Genomic DNA, 22,329 nt, shown 5'->3' with positions numbered 1-22,329 from the left:
AAGGCTATGGTTCTTCCAGTAGTCATGTATGGATGACATGTGACAGTTTATAAAGAAAGTTGAGTGTGGAAGAATTGATGCTTTTGAACTGTGGTACTGGAGAAGACTCTTGAAAGTCCCCTGGACTGCAAGGAGATCCAACCAGTCCATCCTAAAGGAAATCAGTCCTGAATATTCATTGGAAGGACTGATGTTGAAGCTGAAACTCCAATACTTTGGCCACCTGATATGAAGAAATGACTCACTGGAAAAGACCCTGATGCTGGGAGAGACTGAAGGCGGGAGGAGAAGGGGACAACAGAGGATGAAATGGTTGGATGGCATCACTGACTTAATGGACGTGAGTTTGAGTGAGCTCTGGGAGTTGATGGACAGGGAGGCCTGATGTACTGCAGTCCACAGGGTCGCAAAGTGTTGGACACTACCGAGGGACTGAACTGAACTGATAATAAAGAGCTTAAGAGATAATCAACATACTGAAAATGAGACTCCCTCCCTAACACTCTTCGGCTGCTTTGGCTAAAAAAAACATGGCAGTCAGGCATCTGTCCTCCCAGCAGGAGAGTCAAAAGTTGACAGGCCCACAAAAAACAGCAGAAGGCACTACTATTTAACAGTCCTCCAAAGACACATAGGATCATGTTAGAGTGGAGCCTACCAGCTGACCAGCCCCATCCATTCACAAAGAACTCCCAATCAGCTTTTTAGTGCCTCATCCTAAACTTCAATGCAAAGCCAAAGATGATTAAGAAAAGTCTCCACAAACACAACACTGTAGGGGACTTCCCTGGTGGTCCTCCATGCTTCCAAAGCACGGGGCCTGGTCCAACCCCTGGTCAGGGAACTAAATCCCACATGCTGCAACTAAAAGATGGGGCATGCCTCGACAAAGACTGAAGATTCTGCAGGCAGCAACCAAGATCCGGCCCAGTCAAACAAGTAAAATGGAAAAACAAAACAAAACGAGCACAACAGTGTAAATCAATTATATTCCAATAAGAATATAAGAATTTTTTTAAGTTGAAAAGATTAAAAAAGGAAAGGTAAGTCTCCAATATGAAAGAGGTCACAAAGAGAAAAAAAGGTACTAAGAGAAAACAGAAGAAAGGTGAAGAAATCAATACCACCATACTGCTCTAAAATTTATTTCTTCAAAAAGATGATTCTGCATGACAACCATAAAAAGACAGCTAGACCTTTTTGAACTTAACTCTTTTTTTTAAATTGTTTAGTTTTTATTTCATAATCAGAAATTTAACTTTGCAATCCAGCTAAACTTGGAGGGGGATAAGGAAAATATGGAACCCAAAGAACTGTAACGAGAGCACAAAGATTATGGGATATTTCGAGCAGATGGGGGTGAAGGGGTGCTCTCCTGGGCTACAGAGGAATGGTCTGGTGGTTAAGTAAAACACAAGTCAAATTTATTAGATTTGTCCACAGTCAGCAATGGTGATCTTCCTGCTGGTCTTGCCATTCCTGGACCCAAAGCGCTCCATGGCTTCCACAATATTCATGCCCTCTTTCACCTTGCCAAAGACCACATGCTTGCCAACCAACCACTCAGTCTTGGCAGCGCAGATGCAAAACAGAACCGTTTGTATTGGGGCCAGCATTTGCCATGGACAAGATGCCAGGACCTGTATACTTCAGGATGAAATTCTCATCATCAAATTTCTCGCCATAGATGGACTTGCCACCAATACCATTATGGCGTGTGAAGTCACCACCCTGGCACATAAATCCTGGAATTATTCTGTGAAAGCAGGAACCTTTATAACCAAATCCTTTCTCCACAGTGCTCAGAGCATGAAAGTTTTCTGCTGTCTTTGGAACTTTGTCTGCAAACAGCTCAAAAGAGACACGGCCCAAGGGCTCGCCGTCGACAGCGATGTCAAAGAACACGGTGGGGTTGACCATGGCTAGACAGCAAGGAAGGCTCCGGGGTGGCGGCGTCTGCAAGGCCTGAACTTAACTCTTGACTCTAATAAATCACAAATCTAATCTATATCTTAAATCCTGGTCTCTGTGCTGAGTTCCAGGCCTACATTGTAACTTCAGGTTAGATGGACAATGCCACAAGAATAAATGAATCCTCCACATTTCTTCTCTAAACCACCCAGTTCATCAAAGCAAATTCCACACAACCACTAAATTATCCTTATAAAACTAGACTTGATCATTTCATGCCTTGTTCAAGGAGAACTAGGTACCCACTGCCTACAAAATAGCATTTAAAATTCTCAGCACTCAAGACTGCTACCCTTTGGCTTCAGAACATTTTACCAATGTTTTTCTTCCAAAAGCCCCTTACTTCCTTCCTATTGATCTCTCAAACAACTCAGTTCTTCAAACATCTCTTATACTTTGCCAGTCTTCTACCTTCTATCATCATGTTCCTTCTTGGTACCACTCTTCCCCAAATTTGGAGGATTTGGACTTTCCAAACCTACCTTTTCACTAAGCCTTTCTCGAGACCACCAGTCAGCACTGATCCCATTCTCTCCTCTGCTCCCACAGTATGTTAATTATACCTCCTCTAAAACAAGCTTGACATTATCATTAGTGGTTATCATTAGCATGTACTAGAGAAGCAATGCTTGCCAAAGAGTTATAAAATTCAGGCATTTGATGAACTTAAAGACTTCTGGTCCAAAGTGCAGACCACAGTCTTGGATTTGGTAATATTAAGACTGATAATTGGGAAACTCTTAATTTTAAGCCGCAAATACAAAGTGACTTCAGCAGTCACTTTAATTCCCCGGAGTTCATCTTCCTCAGCCTTGAAATAAAGGGTTTGAATTAGATGAAACTTATGGCCCCTTTCAATTCTCTTCTATGACTCTAGGTGGGTCAGGAACAGGAAACCAGGAAGAGTCCTAGACCAGATCTCTTAGAGACAATTAACTAAGAAACATTAGAATACTTAAAGTACAACAGCTATTTCCATGAATACTAATTAGTTTGGCTATAATGAGTTCTGATTTAAAACTAAGTCTCTGTCATAATGTTTCTGTCTTAGATGTAGAGTGTTTTTAGTTAAATCTCAGCCCATAAAAGAGCCCCACACTAAGCTCTCAGTTCTGCCACCACTTTTAGCCAGACCAACTCATTTCAACTCATCTCAGCTCTCTGGGACTTAACAGTCTTGTCATCTGCAAACTGCAGCAATTAGACAAGATGATCACTAGAAGGCCATTTATATCTCAAATAGTCTATGACTCTATGAAATCCCCAATCATAAAGTAAGAAATTCTTCCAAGGATAGCTCATATAAGAACTTTCCACGGAAAAAAAAGGATATTGAGGCAATGTAATTGCTTTGGTGCTTTTAAAAGAAGTATTTTTTTTGCCACTACCTACAAGAGCAAAGAAATATCTATTAGTATTTAATATATTATCAACACCCTAATTTTTATGAAGGTAATGTATAAAAATGGGAAAATTATATATAATGTTAAGTAAATATACTAAAAGATAAAATAATACACTCACTGTAAGTACAACCATATAAAACTTATGTAAGTAAAAGGTAATATGTAAAACAAATAGTTTTATGGTAGCAGTAGGAATATTTTTAAATTTTTCCCTTAATATCAGTACATTGGCCTTTCAATAAATATCAAAAAAAGTTTTTAAGGTTTGATTGTTTCCTATGAATTATAAGTCTGGGGTCAAAATTCAATACAACTAAAATTTAAATATAAAGTTATTCCTAACAAAAAATATTTTCAATTTCAACCAATGGGCCATTTATATTTGTACCATTAGTTGTACAATAAGTGAATTTAGATTATCTCTTGAGTTCACTCATAACCTCCTCAGTTTATAGAATAAACTGTTGTCTAATATTTAAATAGTCATATTTGTTTAAATATGGATACCCTAAAATGAAATAAAACTATTTTTTGAAACTATGACCAATTCAAACAAAACTACAATATTATCAGAAACAGCAGCAAAAGATCTTTTTATTTAATTTCAGAATAAGTATCAAAGCAATGAGGCACTAACTCTATTAGAAAATCTTATACATAAATAAAACAAGACAAATATAATAAAAAAAAAAATTCTTATGGTGAAACAGTTTTCCTTTTTACCTAAACACTGAGAAGTTTAGTGCACATCAACAAGGAACAAATAGAAAAGGCAACAACATATAGGAACTAAATGGTGGAGGACTCCATGACCGGGGGGTGTGTGGGTGTGTGTACTCAGTCACTCAGCCATGTCTGACTCTGCAACCCCATGAACTGTAGTCCACCAGACTCCTCCATACATGGGATTCTCCAGGCAAGAGTACTGAAGTGGGCAGCCATTCCCTTCTCCAGGGGATCCTCCTGACCCAGGGATCGAATCTGTGCCTCCTGCATCTCTGCCGGTAAAGGCAGGTTCTTTACCACTGAGCCACCCAGGAACCCCCTGCTGGGATGGGAGGCACAGTCAACAAAACATCAACTCTGTTACAGACTCCTAACCTTGAACAAGTCAGTTAACTTCTCTGAGCTTCAGTTTCCCCAGCTATAAAATAAGGACAATAGTATCTATCTTATGTCATATGTAAACTACCTTAGGTATATGGCTGTTAGCAGAGGTCAATAAATGATAGCTATTAAGGGACAAACCTGTATTTTAACTCTAAGGTAAATATATGTACATGGTTTTACTGAATCATCCTCAAATTTCTTTTCAATAACCACCAATACAACAAAACTTTGCTCTACACTCTATATAAAAGGAACTAAAGATTTCTGCTGTAATTATACGACTTTTATTTATTTATTTGGTTGTACAGTGAGGCATAGAGGATCTTAGTTTCCCAACCAGGGCTGGAACTCCTGCCCCTTCAATGGAAGTGCATAGTCCTAATCACTGGATCACCTGGGAATTCCCTCTACAGCTTTTATTTTTTTATTTTATTTTTTTTCAGTGGCATGATTATTTTTATTTTATTTTATTTTTTTAATTTTTATTAGTTGGAGGCTAATTACTTCACAACATTGCAGTGGGTTTTGTCATACATTGACATGAATCAGCCATGGAGTTACATGTATTCCCCATTCCGATCCCCCCTCCCACCTCCCTCTCCACCCGATTCCTCTGGGTCTTCCCAATGCACCAGGCCCGAGCACTTGTCTCATGCATCCCACCTGGGCTGGTGATCTGTTTCACCATAGATAATATACATGCTGTTCTCTCGAAACATCCCACCCTCCCCTCTACAGCTTTTAAACTGCAACTTACTTTCATTCTGCAGGATATTAATGGCATCATCCATAATGCAGTCTGGTGAAAATCCTGCAGTCTTTGACAGTAAACCCAACAATGATGCAATTTTCAGTCTCACAGATGGATCATTCTCCTGCAACAAAAGAAGCTATTGTTACCTTGATGCTCTACTCTCTGCTAACCAAAAACAGGAACGTGGGAAATATCTCAAAAAGATTCAATGATCCAAGTATTCTCAAGTCTTATTTCTGAAAAATTAGCTATATATGCTTTGGGGGAGAAAGTTTTTCTCAATCTGTATGTTACATCCAAATAATGCAACATGAATGAGAATATTTTCACCCTTCCCGATGTTATTAATTTCTAACCAGATGTATGCTTCTGGGACTAAAAGTACCTTTCTTCCGTGGCCACAGGTGGCTGTAGGAATCCAGGTGAGGGGTGAATTCAGGCCTGGAGGTCCAGGGAGTTCTCATTAAGGTCTGGGTGTTTTAAGTGGGCTTTAGAGGAAAAACAGGACTTTGCCTGGTTGTATGAATATGTGTTCATGGTGGAGGTCTTGGGAGATAGGATGTTTCAGGTGAAAGGCACAGTGAACACAGAGGAAAAGGGTAGGTCATTTGAGAAAGAGCAAGAAGCTGACTGGGGGCAGAATAAAGTGTGCAGGGATCTCTGGAAGAAGCCCTGTCAGCCCTCCCTTCCTGGAGGAGTGATCTGTGTGTGCGCACAGCTCATCTTCCCGCAGGACATGACTTGGCCAGGGCTCTGGACAGCAGCTTCTAGTTCCAGCTCTTAGCTGCCTTGCCAAGAATGGTCGAGGTGGTCAGGGAGGCCCGGGGGTGGGGGGACGGAGGCAAAGGGGCGGAGGCAAGGGGAAGGCTCAAGATGTTGGCTTTGTGAGATGTATCAGCAATAATTACAACCCACTGGGGCTTATTATGTGCCATGCATTGTGCTTTTATCTCATTAGGATACCTCCCAGGGACTTCGGCATCCTTGCCCCATTTCACGGTTGGGGAGCTGGGGGGCCCAGAAAGGTTGAGCTGCTCGCCCCCAAGTCTCAGCACGCAGGGGACCACCTTGCGGGGGGGGGGGGGGCTCGGTTCTGTCGGGCAGATTGTGACCCTGCTCCCTGTCCCCCGCAGCCTGGCCACCATGGACAAGATCCTGGAGGCCGTGGTGACATCATCATACCCGGCGAGCGTGAAGCAAGGGCTTGTGCGGCGCGTGCTGGAGGCGGCGCGGCAGCCGCTGGAGCGCGAGCAGTGCCTGGCGCTGCTGGCGCTGGGTACGCGCCTCTACGTGAGCGGCGCCGACGAGCTGCCCCGCCGCGTGGGCTGCCAGCTGCTGCACGTGGCCGGCCGCCACCACCCGGAGGTCTTCGCCGAGTTTTTCAGCGCGCGCCGCGTGCTGCGCCTCCTCCAGGGAGGCACCGGGCCGCCGAGCGCCCGCGCGCTAGCCTGCGTACAGCTCTGCCTGCAACTGCTGCCCGAGGGGCCCGGGGCCGACGAGGTGTTCGCGCTGCTGCGGCGCGAGGTGCTGCGCACGGTGTGCGAGCGCCCGGGCCCCGCGGTCTGCGCGCAGGTGGCGCGGCTGCTGGCGCGGCATCCGCGCTGCGTCCCCGACGGCCCTCACCGCCTGCTCTTCTGCCAGCAGCTTGTGCGCTGCCTCGGGCGCTTTCGCTGTCCGGCCGAGGGCGAGGAGGGCGCCGTGGAATTCCTGGAGCAGGCCCAGCAGGTGAGCGGGCTCCTGGCGCAGCTGTGGCGCGCGCAGCCCGCCGCCATCCTGCCCTGCCTCAAGGAGCTCTTCGCCGTCATCTCCTGCACAGGTGCGTGTGCCCTGGGGCCGCAGTGGGGCCCGTGCGTGCAGTCTTCTGCGTGGCGCGTCCCCTTGGCGGTGTGGTGTATGCATGCTAGTGCACAGGGGTGTGTGTGGGGATGTGCTGTGTTCCTTCATTTACTTAGCAGGCCCCTCCTGAGCTCCTGCGGGTGAAGGTGGGAGCTCCGATCCTGTGGTCTGCTCGGTCTGGCCTGGAGGAGTTGGGGGAGGGGGAAGAGTGAGTCAGCAGGAAGCGGGGGTGGTCATCATGCTCTGTGGGTCAGGTGCGTTTCCAAGTGTTGATTTTTGAGGCTGGCCTTGAGAGTTGGGTAGCGCCAAGCAGCAGGGGTAGATCGAGACGTGATGGAGCCTGTCCCTGTCAACTGTGAATTGTAAATCTTGGCCCTCTGTTGACAGCTGTGGAAATTGGACTGTAGTTTAAATGACTAAAATAAAATTTGTGCCTTCCCTGATTATAGGGTTGTTCATGGGAAAGGAAGGGAATGCACCTGGCAGGAGGAGGAACCAAGGCTGGGTGTGTAAGGACCCAGGTCTTTTATACAATTGGACAACAAATTTTGATGACTAATTTTTTTTTTTAATGTCTATTCGGTTCACCTGGAATGTCCTCCCTCCCCTCAAGTCACATTGCTCTCCTTCCTGTTCTTTCCAGCTCCACTGTTAACTGTCTAAGGGCCTTAGGCGTAGTTAGGGGTTAGTACTTTTTTCTTTGCCCAGCTCAGGGCCAAAGCAGTGCCAGTGAAGGTCTGTTGAGTGAATGAGCTAAGATGAGAAAGAGGCCGGGATGCTGTAGGAGGCAAGGAGGTGGCCCCGATGTGCTCTTTGCACAGGGCCCCTAGTTCCTTGGCAGCATGAAGGACATGGGGTGCTAAGGGGAGGTGTGGGCCCCATTTGTCATCTAAGCTCAGCCCCGGCCCCTGTTCCAGAGGAGGAGCCACCGTCTAGCGCCCTCGCCAGTGTGGTCCAGCACCTCCCATTGGAGCTCATGGATGGTGTTGTCCGGAACCTCAGCAATGATGACAGTGTGACGGACTCCCAGATGCTGACTGCCATCAGCAGGTGGGCTGAGAGACAAGTGGTGGTCAGGTCTCTCCCTGTGTCCCAGAAGCCCCTTCCACTGGGTGGGATTGCTGGGCTAGATTTAGTGTCAGAGGGCTCAGGCCCTCGTGCTTGTCCAGTCCATCCATCCTTTGAGCCCTTCCTGTGCCTGGTCCAGGGCTGGGTGTGGGAGACACAGAGAGCTTTGCTCTAGTGATGCTCTTGGGCTGGATACCAGCTCTGTGACCCTAGACCAGTCAGTGGACTCTCTGAGCTTCAGTTCTCCTGTCTGTAATAGCAGAGGTAGTATAAGACGTTGTCAGGCTCCCATGGGGTCAATGGTAGGAAATAAAAGTACTTTATGAAGTACTTTCTGAGTTTGGCAAGTATGGTAAACAGAGTTTGGGTACTTTTCAGCTCACAGAGCTCTTGCACATCCCCCACCTCATTTGAACATCATCACACCTGTGATCTAGCCACATCTGCCTGGCCAGTGATCTCAGAATATGACACCTACCCTCCTGCCTGCGGGCCTTTGGCTCTGCAGACTCCATCTGCCTGGCATCCCCCCTCCCCCTACCATTCTTTCCATTCCTGTGTACAGATCCACTGTCTCCTCCATTGGGCCTTCCCGGATTCCTTGTCTTTAGTGGGTGAGAGAGTGGGCTCTAGAAGTAAACTGCCTGAGTTCAAGTCCTGGCTCTCCCACTTCTTGCCTGTGTGATTCTGGTCAAGTTACTCAACCCCTCTATGCCTCAGCGTCCTCATGTGTAATTTGTAGTATGATTGGACCCATCTTACAGGGTTGTTGTGAGGGTTGAATTAGGTAAAATGAGATGTTATATGGTGCCTAGAATAGTGCCGTGGTAGCTGTTACTACCATATTTACTACTTCTTTGCTTTTCTTTGTAGCAGGAGGTACCGAGTATAAAAATAATGATATTAGTGCTTTTTTTCCCCAAGTACCCACTGTGTGGTAGCTTCATGCTCAGTGCATGCAGGTGTTATCTTGTGGGGGGTCACATGGGTTAATACATGTAAGGCAGAGCAGTGCCTGTTGCGGAATGAATAAATGCGGTTAGCCATGGTTATCTCTTGATCCATACAACAACCCTGTGAGGTAGGTGTTGTCTCTACTTGACAGAGGAAGAAACTGAGGCTAAAGAGAGTAATTGACTTGCTCCAGGTCACAAGCAAAGGTTTGCTGGAGCCAGAGCTTCTGGCCTGGGGGCAGTACTTCTCCTGCCATTGGGTCCCACAGTCCAGGCAGAGGCAGCTGAAAGCCCTGTCCTGCCACCGCAGCGCAGCGTGTGCGGGGTGAGGTTTGGGTCGCTGAGAGGGCCCGGCTCCCCCCCTGCCGGGCTGGGAGCCCCAGTCTCTGCCAGGTGCCTGTGCTCGGCTCGTTTGTAGTTCCCCAAGGTGTCCTGTTCATCCCCCAGGTCCCAGGGCTGTCTGGTGCAGGTGTGAGTCAGTGTGGGGGGATCTCAGGTCAGTCTGGCTGGTCCCTGGGCTGCCCCCTCCCAGGCATTTGGGACTCCGGTCCTTGTGTCACTGTCACTCCCCTCACCAGGATGATCGACTGGGTGTCCTGGCCCCTGGGGAAGAATATTGACAAGTGGATCATTGCACTGCTGAAGGGCCTGGCCGCTGTTAAGAAGTTCAGCATCTTGATCGAGGTTTCACTCGCCAAAATTGAGAAGGTTGGTGGGCCCCTGTCCTAGCCCTGGCCTCTGGCCTTTCCCGCTAGTCTCTTGCCAGGGGCAGTGCAGGTCTGGGAGCCAGAGCACTGAGGCTCCCACCCAAGCTCACTGTGACCTGGGACAATTCACTGCTTTCCTCTGGGCCTCAGGTTTCCCCCATTCATTCCTCTGACTCTTCATTCAAGTGTGTGTGTCTATCACTTTTGGTCCATCCATCCATCAGATATCTAACCGTCTTGCTGTCCGTTTCACCGGCTGTCCATCCACCCGAGTCTGTGAGCTCCTCTGTGTTCTTGCTCCCTCATGGGTCTGCTGCTTTGACTCTGGCGTCTCTGGCCCCCTTTCAGGCCTGTGGCTACACTTGGCCCTGGGTGGCCCAGGTCTGGGGGACTCCTGACCAGGGTTTTTTTTTCCAGGTTTTCTCCAAGCTTTTATATCCCATTGTCCGAGGTGCCGCCTTGTCCGTCCTCAAGTACATGCTCCTGACCTTCCAGCACTCCCATGAGGCCTTCCATCTGGTAAGGACCCCTGCGTGTTGCTCCGAGGATGGGTGGGTGGCCCTGCAACCCCAACTGGTCTGGCTAGAGGCCAGATGTGCTCTCTCTGTTGGGGCTTAAGGAGTTGGGGCTTGAAGGCTAAGACCTCCAAGTCCTGGGTATTAGCACTGGAAGAGACTTGAGATCCAATTTTACAGATAGAAAACTGAGGGCAAAGAATGTGTGTGATGCTCCCCCTGGGCCCTGAGTAGAGTGACAGGCCTAGAATGACGGCAGCGGTGTTTCTTGGGTGCCAGCTATGTGGCAGGCACAGTGCTAAGGACATTACACATGTTCGTTCATTTTACTCCCAGAGTAGCCCCAAGACAGAGGTTTTGTCATTTTCTCCATTTTTCAACTGAAGAAACCGCAGATTATGGAAATTAGATTGCATGTCGCAGGCACACTGCTGGTGAGTGGTACAGGGAAGATTCCAGCTGAGTTGGTCTGTCTCCTGACCCAACGTCCCTCCTAAACCCTGCTGTCCGTCAGCACCCAGAAGGCCTGTCCTCAGCTTTGGGCCTTCTCGGCTGCCTTCTGGGCCCTCCCTTGGGAAGAGCAGCCTGCAGCCCTGCAGAAAGGGCCTGGGCTTCTTGTGGCCCTTGGTCAGTGCCAAAACATCATTCTTCCTGACTTGTGCAGTGGGAAAAGCACTGAACCAGGGACTGGGGTTGCGTGGGGTTGAGTCTCAGCTTTGCCATTGACCAGATGTGGTGACCTTGGGCCCGACACTTAGCTCTCAGAGCCTGGGTTGGGGGTAAACCCTTAGGCTGGTGGAACAGGGTTAGATGAGGTCACATTTGTCATAGCTTGTTACACCCAAGGCACTTGATATTACATATATATAGATATATTTTTTAAAATTTTCATCCTTCTCCTGGGCTCCCCTGCCCCCAGTTTCTGTGGCCTGACTCTTTCATCCCTGATATATTATGGTGTGGCTTCTCTATAGGTTTGAAAGTTAACACTCTGTAGCACAGAGGGAAAAAAATGGGCTTTAGGTTCAGACAGCAACTTCTGCCATAACCCATGGTGAAGTCCTTGGCAAATTGCATCACCTCTCTAATTTAATTTCTTTATCTATAAGATGGGGAGAGTAATCGCCACATGTCACCGTGAGGAGGAAGTACTTCACACTTTAAACGTTTGCTGCCACTCCTGCTCTGTCAGAGCTGCCCCCAGCTGACCACACTGTGGCCCCAGCATCTCTCCTGGGTGACAGAGTAAGCCGGGTCACTCTGGCCTTCGGGCTCTTCAGGCACATCAGTTGGCTGATACTTGGTAGCCTGCCCTCAGCTGTGAGCAGGGAACTGTTTGTCCCATTAAATAGATGATGAGACTGAGGCAGAGTATCCAAGGTCGTGTGTGTTGTAGAGAGTCACCTGCCTGCAGAGCTTAGAGCCCCATGCAGGTAAGGGGCACAGTGGTCAGGCGGGCACACCTCCCTGCTTTTAAGAAGCTCTGGTGCTTCCAGCATTGACCACCACCCCACAAGTCAGGTGGGGAACCTGTGCTGACTCACCCTCCTTTGCTCTCGCAGCTCCTCCCTCACATCCCCCCAATGGTGGCGTCTCTGGTCAAGGAGGACTCCAACTCGGGGACCAGCTGCCTGGAGCAGTTGGCAGAGCTGGTCCACTGCATGGTGTTCCGGTTTCCCGGCTTCCCGGATCTGTATGAACCCGTCATGGAGGCCATCAAGGTGAGCGACAGTCCCCACTGTGCCCGCGCCCCACTCTGACAAAGGTGCCGTTTGGGCTTTGCTCAAGGCCACACTGCAGCTTGGTGGCAGCTGTCCATCCTTTGGCCCTTGACTGTCTCCTATCGTCTCCCCCGGCCCATCTTGTGCTTTAGGCACCCTGAGCACCTGCCATTCCCCTAGATGGATCTTCCGGTCTTGATTGTTCTGAGCCTTTGTACGTGCCAATCACTCTAACTTAAACTCCTCTCTTGTTCTGCCTGGATCACTCCTGCTCCTCCTCCTAAGCCTTCTTGGAGGCTCTGCTTAAGGGTTACCTCCCTCAGGAAGCCTTCCCTGATGACTCTGAGTGACCCCCCCCCCACTCCGCCCCAGCCCTGCCCCTTGTCTGGATCATGGCCTCTTTGAACTTCCGCAGCCCTCGTACATCCCTCTGCCACACATCGTCACTGTTTGTCTGTGTGTTGGTCTGCTGTTAGACTGAACACTCTCGGAGCAGACATGCCCTACTCTGTGCCGGGCCCAGGCTGGGAACTGGGGATGCAGGCATGAGGCAGATCAAATCTCTTCCCTTTGAGGAGCTCACAGCCTAGTGGGGTGACGGACGTGTTTACCCATAACTCTGACCTAAGCAGCTTATGAAATGCCTGTGAGGATCAGCCCAAGAGCAGTGAGGAGGCAGAGGAGGGACAGATCTCCTCCAGTCAGAGGAGGAGGCTGCAAGGAAGAAAGGGCTTCTGACCCAGCTTCATCTGAACAGCTAGGACAATAACCAGTGTTTATAGCTAGAGTCACACTTGCCAATGTCTTCCAATACATTCTTTCTTCTGTTGCTTACTAGAAACCTATGAGGCAGGTGCTGTTGTTTCAGTTTCATAGATGAGGAAAATGAGACTCTGAGAGGTGTGATGTTTTATTCACAGTCATGGAGATAGTGGGAATCGCAGCCAGGGCGCGGGGTTGCCGAGCCCTTTCCCACTGCGTGATTCAGAGGACAGGTTCAAGTGTGGGTGACGGATGTCCAGGTAGGTGGTGATTCTTTTAGGACCTCTGATCTGACTTCCATTTCTGTAACACAGCAGATAAGTAACCTGAGAAGTGTCCCATTGCCAAACACCTAGAAATGCTTGTTAAAATATAACATCTTTTTAAGTATATAGCTGAGCTTGCAAGAGAGTAAGTGGGGATCCACAGGGGCTGAAAGGAAGAGACAACCAAATTCCAGAGTGGTGAATGAGAGGTGATATTCTTTTGCCATGGGGTGGGAAGGGAGGTTGGGTGAGATGGCCAACCTCAGTCCCCACGGGGCGTGAGCTGGTGGGGACAGGAGTTGAGGTTAGGGCCAGCCCCCAGGAGGGAGTTAGTATCAAGGGGCCCCTGTAATTCAGGACCCAAGAAAGGCTTTACTATTAGCAAAATGATGTTCTATAAAAAATGCACATGGTCCCAAATAGACATCAAGGAAAGCTCTCTGGCTTGGATTGGGAAAAAAGAAATTTGTCGTCACTGGACTGCTCTCATGTGGTTTTAGGGGTTCAGGTTCTTATCTTTTTTTGCAGTTATGGGACCCCTTAAGCTCAGATACTAACACTGAAAGTAGTCATAAGCTTGTAACACCCAAGGGTTGCCTAATAAAAGCAGGAAAGAAACCGCTTTCAAGCCACAAAGATAAAATTCTACTCAAGATGAGTTTATAATCCCCAGATTACAAAACACACAAGGGAACAGTCCACCATGAATGAGAGTTGGTAAACACAACAAACATTTACCTGGCATTTACTTGGATTTTCTCAGTTCTTCCAGTTGAGCATGAGAAAGAGTTTGTTTGTTTGTTTGTTTGTTTTTAAAAAGTCAAAACTAGCCAACAGCAGAAGCAACTGCCTTGTTAGATCATGAGCTCCTTGGCACTGGAGGTGGTTGAGCAGAGGAGACAGGGCTCAGACTTGTTGGAAATGACTGTTCCTCTGAGCTTCTGATGGGCAGGGACCGTGTTGTTTTGATCTGTGTGTCTAATAAGTGAATGAATGAACAGGACTGTGGTGTGACGTATGGTATCATGGAGGTGTGAACAAAGAGGGAGCAAGGCCCTGAACTGGGCACCAGGGGAAGCTCACGCTGAGGGAGACCCAGGTTTTGCACACTGGAGGCTATGGTCTGATCCAGGGGGGCGAGGGGAGACTGCAAATACCTATGCAACTATCTGTAGGCAGTTAAGCTCTATAAGACAGGTGTAGATAGTGTGAGGGCCCCCTCTTGAGAAGATTATGGAAAGTCTTCTGCAGAGGGGATATAGGAGTTAGAGCTTGAGGGACAGGAACTGGGAGGAGGAGGCCAGGGGATAAGGTGTGGGAGCAAGAACGTGCATGTCCAGTTTGGTGGAAGGGAGGCGAGATGAGAAGATGAGCAGAAAATGAGGCTGAGTGACTGCTTGGTCCAGCAGATCTGGGCTTCTCAACATCTCCTCTGAAGTACTTGACCCCAGAAGAGGGGACTTACCCCAAGCAGCCTGACACAAGCTCAGTTTCTATAAAGTCTCATGTCATCTCAAAGATTCAAGTATATACTTCATAATTATACATATCTGTTTTAATAGAAACATATTTTTCTTCCTTGGATTTTAGCTAATATAGATCTAGGAAGATGTGTGATACTTGTGTGGCTTTGACTACCCTTTGGTACAAGCCAGTTTGAGAGGCAAAGTCTGCAAAGTATTAATAGGATTTATTGTTTATAAAATTCTTCCACATTTTATTCATCCTTTGAATTGTTGTTTTTTAGTTGCTAAGTCATGTCAGACTCTCTGCAACCCCACTGACTGTGGCCTGCCAATCTCCTCTGTCTATGGGATTTTGCAGGCAAGAATACTGGTGTGGGTTGCCATTTCCTCCTCCAGGGAGTCTTCCCAACCTCTGTATACAGGCACCTTTATAAATTCTGGAAAGTTCTCTCACTTAGGCACTTGTCTTAAGTTATGGCAGTTTCTCTGGGGGCTGTGGTCCTTGCTGAGGGAGCTACATTTTATGTTGATTTATAGTAACAGGAGGAGCTTGAAAGTTATTTGAAAGTTTTTGTTTTATTCTCTTTATTCTCCTATGAGTACAAGTTACCTTCTTTGGGAAAAATGACATTTGAATTTTTTTCTAGTGTGGATATTTTTGCATTTTGTGGTATCTGTTTTGGGGGAGCAGGGAGTGTTGGTTCTGTCTTTTTGTCCCTATTTGTTCATGTTGTGTGTGGGATGGGGTTGGATTTGGGATAGTAGGAAGAAAAAAGAAGGGATTACAAAGTTACTGAGCCCTTAGCTTCTTTTCTTTCGGTTTCTCTGGTGGCTCAGCTGGTAAAGAATCTGCCTACCAGTGCAGCAGACTCAAGAGACGTGGGTTCGATCCCTGGGTCAGGAAGATCCCTCGGAGAAGGAAATGGCAGCCCACTCCAGTATTCTTGCCTGGAAGATTCCATGAACAGAGGAGCCTGGCTGGCTACAGTCCATGTGGTCGTAAAGAGTTGGACACGACGGAGCACACATGCCTAGCTTCTTACCTCAGGCACCTCCTATATTTTTACTATCTGTGGGAGGTGACTGACTAATCTGATAAATTATCTGATAAACAATCGTGGGAAATGAGTGAGCAAATGTATTAAACCACTGCTTGAGCCCTACCTTTTGCAGTGATGAGGTCTGCTAAGCTGGTTTGAAGCTCAGGAACCTTAGACAAATCTAGGAACTGTGCTAGAAAGATCTGGAAATAAGAACGGGGCTAGTGGAACTGTCGTGAATATCACCTAAATCTACTGAATAATACTGCATTATTATGCTTAGGTGTTTTTCTTTAGACTATGTCATCCTTAGAGCCAGTGCTTTGGTTATACTGTCTTCAGTGCTGCTGTCCGGTGTGAAAAAGGGTAGTGAATGGTAAGGTGTGCTACTCCCTGGGCCTGTGACCAAGGACTCATACCTCAGATCCCCAGGATCCTCCCACCGTTCTGACTGTGGGATCAGGTTCCTGGGGCGGGATGTGTGTGTGTGTGTGTGTGTTTGTATGGGGTGTTGACTAATTTGAAAAAGCTGACTCCGCAAACTTGAACATGAAGAAGGTGAACGTAGGAGCAGGCATCATGAAAGTATAGCGTGCTGAAACGTGCTGTAAGTGGTCCAGGGAGGTTAACTGACTGAGTCAGACTGGCTTACTGACCACAGCTAGGGAGCTGTGAGGACAGGAGTCGGACCAGGGTTGAGATCTCAGCACGGCTGGATTGGGCCGGGGGGCCAGTGTTGTCATTGCTTAAAGTGTGTCCTGTCCTGGACTCATCTTAACATATAATAGAGTCTTCATTTATTGCCTCTCTGTCTGGATCTTGGTTGTTTCATCTACGTCGTGAAGATTTTACCCGTTTCTAAAGGCAGTTGTGGCATGAAAGATCATCCGGAAGGCCCACATGTCAAGATGAAAACCTAGAATATGTTTGAAAGCAGGGGATTGTTCACACACATCTCTGTGACATTTTTGGGTGGCGTGCTTGACCCGTGTGTGGTAGACTATACCCTAGGGTTTCCTGGAGGAGGTGGTATTCTTAGAGCTAATGCTGGTGCTCAGTGTCCCTCTGGCTTGTTCCTCACTCAGGACCTCCATGTTCCCAATGAGGACCGAATCAAGCAGCTGCTGGGGCAGGATGCCTGGACCTCGCAGAAGAGTGAGCTGGCTGGCTTTTACCCCCGGCTCATGGCCAAGTCAGACACGGGCAAGATCGGTTTAATCAACCTGGGCAACACGTGCTATGTGAACAGCATTCTTCAGGCCTTGTTTATGGCTTCCGAGTAGGTGCTGCTTTTATATTTCTTGTCTGCCTCTCTCTGCTGGGCTTCCCGGTGTGTGGGGGTGGGGATGGGGGCTCCTGATGTGTATTATCGGCACGGTTCCCTGAGGTCTGTGGGTATGTGAAGGGCAGGTGAGAGCTCCCAGAGGGCTGCAGGCCATTGTCAAGGCAGTAGGTCAAGACTTGATGGGAACTTGAGATGGGGATTTGGGGGCCAGGCTGCAGCGGGAAGTGGGTCTGCTGCGTTGGTCGACATCACTGACTTTTCTCCTGGAGTCTGTGAGGGTGGACAGTGTCTTCCACAGTAGAACTTCCACTTTCCTGGGCATTAGTGAAACAAAATTGTTATCGTCAGTGGGTACCTATTCAACTGATGACTTGCTTAAAGATCAATTAAGGTTTCAGCCACAGAAGCAGACATACTTTCCTCCCTAATTTCCTTTTTTTTTTAAAAAAAATTTATTTATTTATGGCTGCGCTGGGTCTTAGTTGCTTCTCGCCGGCTCCCCCTAGTTGGGGTGAGCGGGAGCTGCTCTGGTTGTGGTGCGCAGGCTTCTTGTGGTGGTTTCTCTTGTTGCAGAGCATGGGCTCCAGGTGCCTGGGTTCAGTAGTTGTGGCACATGGGCTTAGTTGTCCCGAGGCATGTGGGTCTTAGTACCCAGACCAGGGATCGAACCCGTGTCCCCTGCATTGGCAGGCAGATTCCCAACCACTGGACCACCAGGGGAGGCACCTCAATTTTCCTTTTGTGTGTGTGTGTGTGTTTAAAAATGTATATACCTTAAAATTTACCCTTATTAACCATTTTTAAGTATACAGTTCAGTGGTGTCAGATTGTATTCACAATTGTGGTGCAACCATCACTACCTTCCATCCCTTTAACTCTTTTCCTGTTGTAAATCTGAAGCTCTATGCCTGTTAAGTAATAGCTTCCCATATTCCCATTCTCCCTCCCCCACAGCCTCTGGTAACCACCATTATACTTTCTGTCTCTGTGATTGTTGTCTCTGCTTCTATGCAGTATTTGTCTTTTTGGCTTATTTCACTTAGTAAATATCCTCGAGATTCATCCATATTGTAGCACATCACAGAATTTCTTTCCTTTTTAAAGGCTGGGTAATATTCCATTGTGTGTATAAGCCACATTTTGGTAATCTGTTAATTGGTAAAATGATAGACACATGGTTTGCTTCTGTGTTTTACCTGTTATGAACATGGGAGTACAAGTATCTCTTTGAGACCCTGCTTATGATTCTTCCAGATACATACCCAGAAGTGGAATTTCTGGGTCATTTGGTAGTTCTGTTTTTTAGTCTTTTTGAGGAACCTCTGTCTTGTTTTCCACAGTGACAGCACCAGTTTACATTCCTACGAACATTGCATAAAGGTTCAGATTTCTCTATATCTTTCTAAGATTTCTTTTCTGTTTTTTTTCTTCTTTCAGTAGTCATCCTAATAGGTGTAAGGGTTTCCCTGGTGGCTCAGTGGTAAAGAACCCACCTACCCTCCTATAGTTTGATGCAGGAGATGGGAGTTTGACCCCTGAAGAAGGAAATGACAACCCACTCCAGTATTCTTGCCTGGGAAATCCCATGGACAGAGAATCCTGACAGGCTATAGTCCATTGGGTAACGAAAGAGTCAGACATGACTTAGCAATTAAACAACAACAATAACAAATGGGTGTGAGGTGGTATGTCATTATGGTTTTTAATTTGCCATTTCTGTAATAATTAGTGATGTAGAGCATCTTTTTATGTGCTTATTGACCATTTGTGTCTATTCTTTGGCAAAAAGTCTGTTTGAATCCATTGCCTATTTTTGAATCAGGTTGTTTTTGTTGAGGTTTAGGAGTTTTTTTTGGTATGTTCTGAATGTTAATCCCTTATCACATACATGATTTGCAAATATTTTTTCCCAGAGCCTTCTTGGGTTGCCTTTTTACTCTGTGGATAATCTTTTTTTTTAAAAAAATATTTGTTGGAATGTAGTTGATTTACAGTGTTCTGTTAGTTTCTGCTGTATAGCAAAGTGAATCAGGTATACATAGACATATATTCACTCTTTTTTAGATTCTACATAGGCCACTGCAGAATATTGAGTAGAGTTCCCAGTTGTATACAGTAGGTCCTTATTAGTTATCTATTTTATATATAGTAGTATGCCTATATCAATCCCCACATCTCCCCTCCTTTTCCCCCAGTAACTGATAACCATAACCAGTGTTTGTTTTTTTTTTTTTACATCGGTGACTATTTCTACTTTGTAAATAAGTTCATTTGTACCATTTTTAAAGATTCTCTGTGGAATGGATAGTCTTTTTTTTTTTTTTAAGTTGTTGAAAGAGGTTGCTTTTTTAAAAATTTACTTTTATTGAGATATAATTGACATATAACATGACATTAATTTCAAGTGTATTGTGTAATGATTCAGTATACCATTAGTTGACCCTTGAACAACATAGGTTTGAATTTCATGGGTCCACTTATATGTGGATTTTTTCCTCATAAATATATTGGGAAAATTTTTGGAGATTTGTGACAATTTGAGAAAAAATTGAAGGCAAACCTTGTAGCCTAGAAGGTATGTCATGAATATATGAAATATATGTTGATATATAAATAACATTAAAAGTATTTATTAACTACTTATGTTATTGTTAAGGCTTCTAATTGGCAGTAGGCTATTAGCAGTTACGTTTTAGGGGAGTCAAAAGTTATGCATTAAAAAAAAATGTATGCATAGATTTTTGACAGCATGGTTGGCACCCCTCACCTCTGCATTGTTCAAGGGTCAGCCATATGTCTATATTATGAAATGACCACCATAATAAGTCTACTTAGCATCCATAGCCACATAGTTACAATTTTTTTTCTTCTGATAAGAAATTTTAAGATTTATTCTCTTAGCAACTTTCATATACAATACAGTATTACTAACTATAGGAACCATGCTGTACATTACATTCTCAGGACTTTTATTTATTTTGCAACTTTAACTTTGTTATCTTTTGACCACCTTCATCTATTTCACCCATACCCAATCCCCATCTCTGGCAACCATCAATCTGTTTTCTGTATCTATGAAATTGTTTTTTTAGATTCCACATATAAGTGAGATAAAACAGTTTGTCTTTTTCTGTCTGACTTATTTTACTTGGTATAATGTCTCCAAGGTTTATCTAACTGTCATAAATGATGAGAGTCCCTTATTTCTTGTGGCTGAATAATATTCCATTGTATATATGCATACCACGTTTTCTTTATCTGTTCGTTTGTCACTGGACACTTAACGTTGTTTCCATGTCTTGGCTATTGTGAATAGTGCTGCTTTGAACATGGGGGTGCATGTATCTTTTTGAATTACAGTTTTGTCAGGTGTGTGCCCAGGTGTGAGATTGCTGGATCATATGGTAATTCTGTTTTTAGTTTTCTGAGAAACCTCCACGCTGTTTTCCTTAATGGCTGTACCAACTTACATTCCCACCAACGGTATAGAAAGGTTTCCACTCCCTCCTCCAGCATTTGTTATTTGTAGACTTTTTAGTGACTTTTCTGACTGGTGTGAGGTGATCCCTCATTGTAGTTTTGACTTGCATTTCTCTGATAATTAGTGATGTTGAGCATCTTCTCATGTGCCTACTGGCCATCTGTATGTCTTCTTTGGAGAAATGTCTATTAAGGTCTTCTGCTGATTTTTAAGTTGGGTTGTTTGTTTGTTTTGTTGAATTGTATGACCTATTTGTATATTTTGGAGATTAAGCCTTCTTTCTTGTTTTTTAATATAAGTGTTGTTTTTAGTTATAAATTTCCCCCTTAGGAGCACCACTTTTGCTGTGTCACATAAGCTTTGTATTTTTGTTTTTGTTCGTATCTTAAGTATTTTCTAATTTCCCCTTGTGATTTCTTCTTTGATCCATTGGTTGTTTAAAGTGTGTTGTTTAGATTCAACAATTTTGTGAATTTTCCAGTTTTCTCTCCTATTGAATTCTAAGTTTATCTTATGGTAGTCAGAGAAGATACTTTGTATATCTATCTATCTTTTAAATCTATTGAGACTTAATTTGTAGCCTAACTTACAGTCTTTTCTGGACAAAGGTCCCTGTGCACTTGAGAAAAATGTGTATGCTGTTGTTGTTGGGTGGAATGTTTTTTAATAAGTTTCCCAGTTTCTCTGTTTATCTTCTGTCTGGTTCTTCTGTTTGTTATTGTGAGTGGGGTCGTGAGGTCTCCAGCTATTAGTGTAGAATTGTCTCTTTCTCTTTTCAAATTTGTTGACTTTTGCATTGTATATTTTGATGGCCTGTAATTAGGCGTGTAAATGTTTGTAATTGTTACGTCTTCTTGCTGTACTGAGCCTTTTATTAATGTGTAACGTCCATTTTTGTCTCTTACTACCTTTCTTGACTTAAGGTCTGTTTTGTCTTAACATTAGTACAGCCATTTCTGTTCTCTTTTGGTTATTATTTGTGTGGCATTTCTTTTTCCAGCCTTTCACTTTCAGCCCCCTTGTGTCTTTGTATCTCAAATGAGTCTCTTATAGACAGTATTACAATTGGATGTATTTTTATCCATTCTGCCAACTGCCAGTCTCTTCTGGTGAGAGAGTTTAATACATTTGCTTTTATTAAAATCCTTTGTAATTTTTTTAAATTTATTTTTTGGTTGGAGGATAATTGCTTTACAGCAGTGTGAAGCAGCTGTATATATGCATACATCCCCTCTCTCTTGAACCTCACTCTCACCTCCCACCCTTCTAGGTCATCCCAGCACAGAACTGAGCTCCCTGTGCTATGGAGCAGCTTTCCACTGTCTGTCTTACACATGGTGGTGTATATGTGTCAGTGCTCCTCTCTTCATTCGTCCCATCCCCTCCTTCCCCCACTGTGTCCACACGCTCATTCTCTATGTCTCTGTCTCTTTTCCTGCCCTGCAAATAGGTTCATCAGTACCATTTTTCTAGAAGGAAACTGACTTCTGTCATTAGGCTATTTATTTCCCATACACCTTCTAGCTTTTTTATCCTGCATTTCTTGCATTCCTGTTTTCTTTTGTGTTGATTTTTTTTTTTTTTTTTGGGTTCAGTCCCCAGGTTGGGAAGATCCCCTGGAGAAGGGAATGGCGACCCACTCCAGTATTCTTGTCTGGAGAATCCCATGGACAGAGGCGCCTGGCAGGCTACAGTCCATAGGGTTGCAAAGAGTTGGACACGACTGAGTGACTAACACTGCTACTACTACCGTTAATAACAAACAGATACTCTGCTCTTTCACAGCTCTATCCCACCTCACCTTGGTTGTTGATGTCACAGGTTTACATCTTTATCATTGTGTGCCCTAAAACATAAGCAAGTAATTCTTTTAGATGCACTAGTCCCCTGAATTATGCGGAAGAGTTTTGAGTTTCAAACCAAAGTTATAGTAATTGCATCAATAATTGTCTTTTTTCTTTACATATAATCACTCATGTATTTACCTT

At 45.4% G+C, this 22,329-nt stretch overlaps 2 protein-coding genes and 1 pseudogene across 2 annotated transcripts in view; 1 reads left to right on the top strand and 2 right to left on the bottom strand.

Moving 5' to 3' along the window:
* The window catches only part of INTS4 (integrator complex subunit 4), an 84,764-nt gene extending 79,396 nt beyond the window's left edge, over positions 1 to 5,368 (bottom strand). The window contains exon 1 of the mRNA XM_043452643.1: positions 5,245 to 5,368. Within this exon, the coding sequence (XP_043308578.1) occupies positions 5,245 to 5,278 (34 nt within the window). The 5' untranslated portion in view covers positions 5,279 to 5,368. The remainder of the gene's footprint in view (positions 1 to 5,244) is intronic.
* Positions 1,228 to 14,963, bottom strand: LOC122431359 (annotated as a pseudogene).
* Positions 6,347 to 22,329, top strand: part of USP35 (ubiquitin specific peptidase 35) — a 56,602-nt gene continuing 40,619 nt past the window's right edge. Inside the window, exons 1-6 of the mRNA XM_043452659.1 lie at positions 6,347 to 7,057; positions 7,995 to 8,127; positions 9,677 to 9,806; positions 10,223 to 10,324; positions 11,883 to 12,041; positions 16,661 to 16,854. Of these exons, the coding sequence (XP_043308594.1) occupies positions 6,385 to 7,057; positions 7,995 to 8,127; positions 9,677 to 9,806; positions 10,223 to 10,324; positions 11,883 to 12,041; positions 16,661 to 16,854 (1,391 nt within the window). The 5' untranslated portion in view covers positions 6,347 to 6,384. The remainder of the gene's footprint in view (positions 7,058 to 7,994; positions 8,128 to 9,676; positions 9,807 to 10,222; positions 10,325 to 11,882; positions 12,042 to 16,660; positions 16,855 to 22,329) is intronic.

The sequence above is a fragment of the Cervus canadensis genome, chromosome 29 (genome assembly GCF_019320065.1).
Source record: "Cervus canadensis isolate Bull #8, Minnesota chromosome 29, ASM1932006v1, whole genome shotgun sequence".
Classification (NCBI taxonomy): Eukaryota; Metazoa; Chordata; class Mammalia; order Artiodactyla; family Cervidae; genus Cervus; species Cervus canadensis.
Note: the sequence above shows the minus strand (reverse complement) of the source record. Positions and strands in the feature narration are given on the sequence as shown.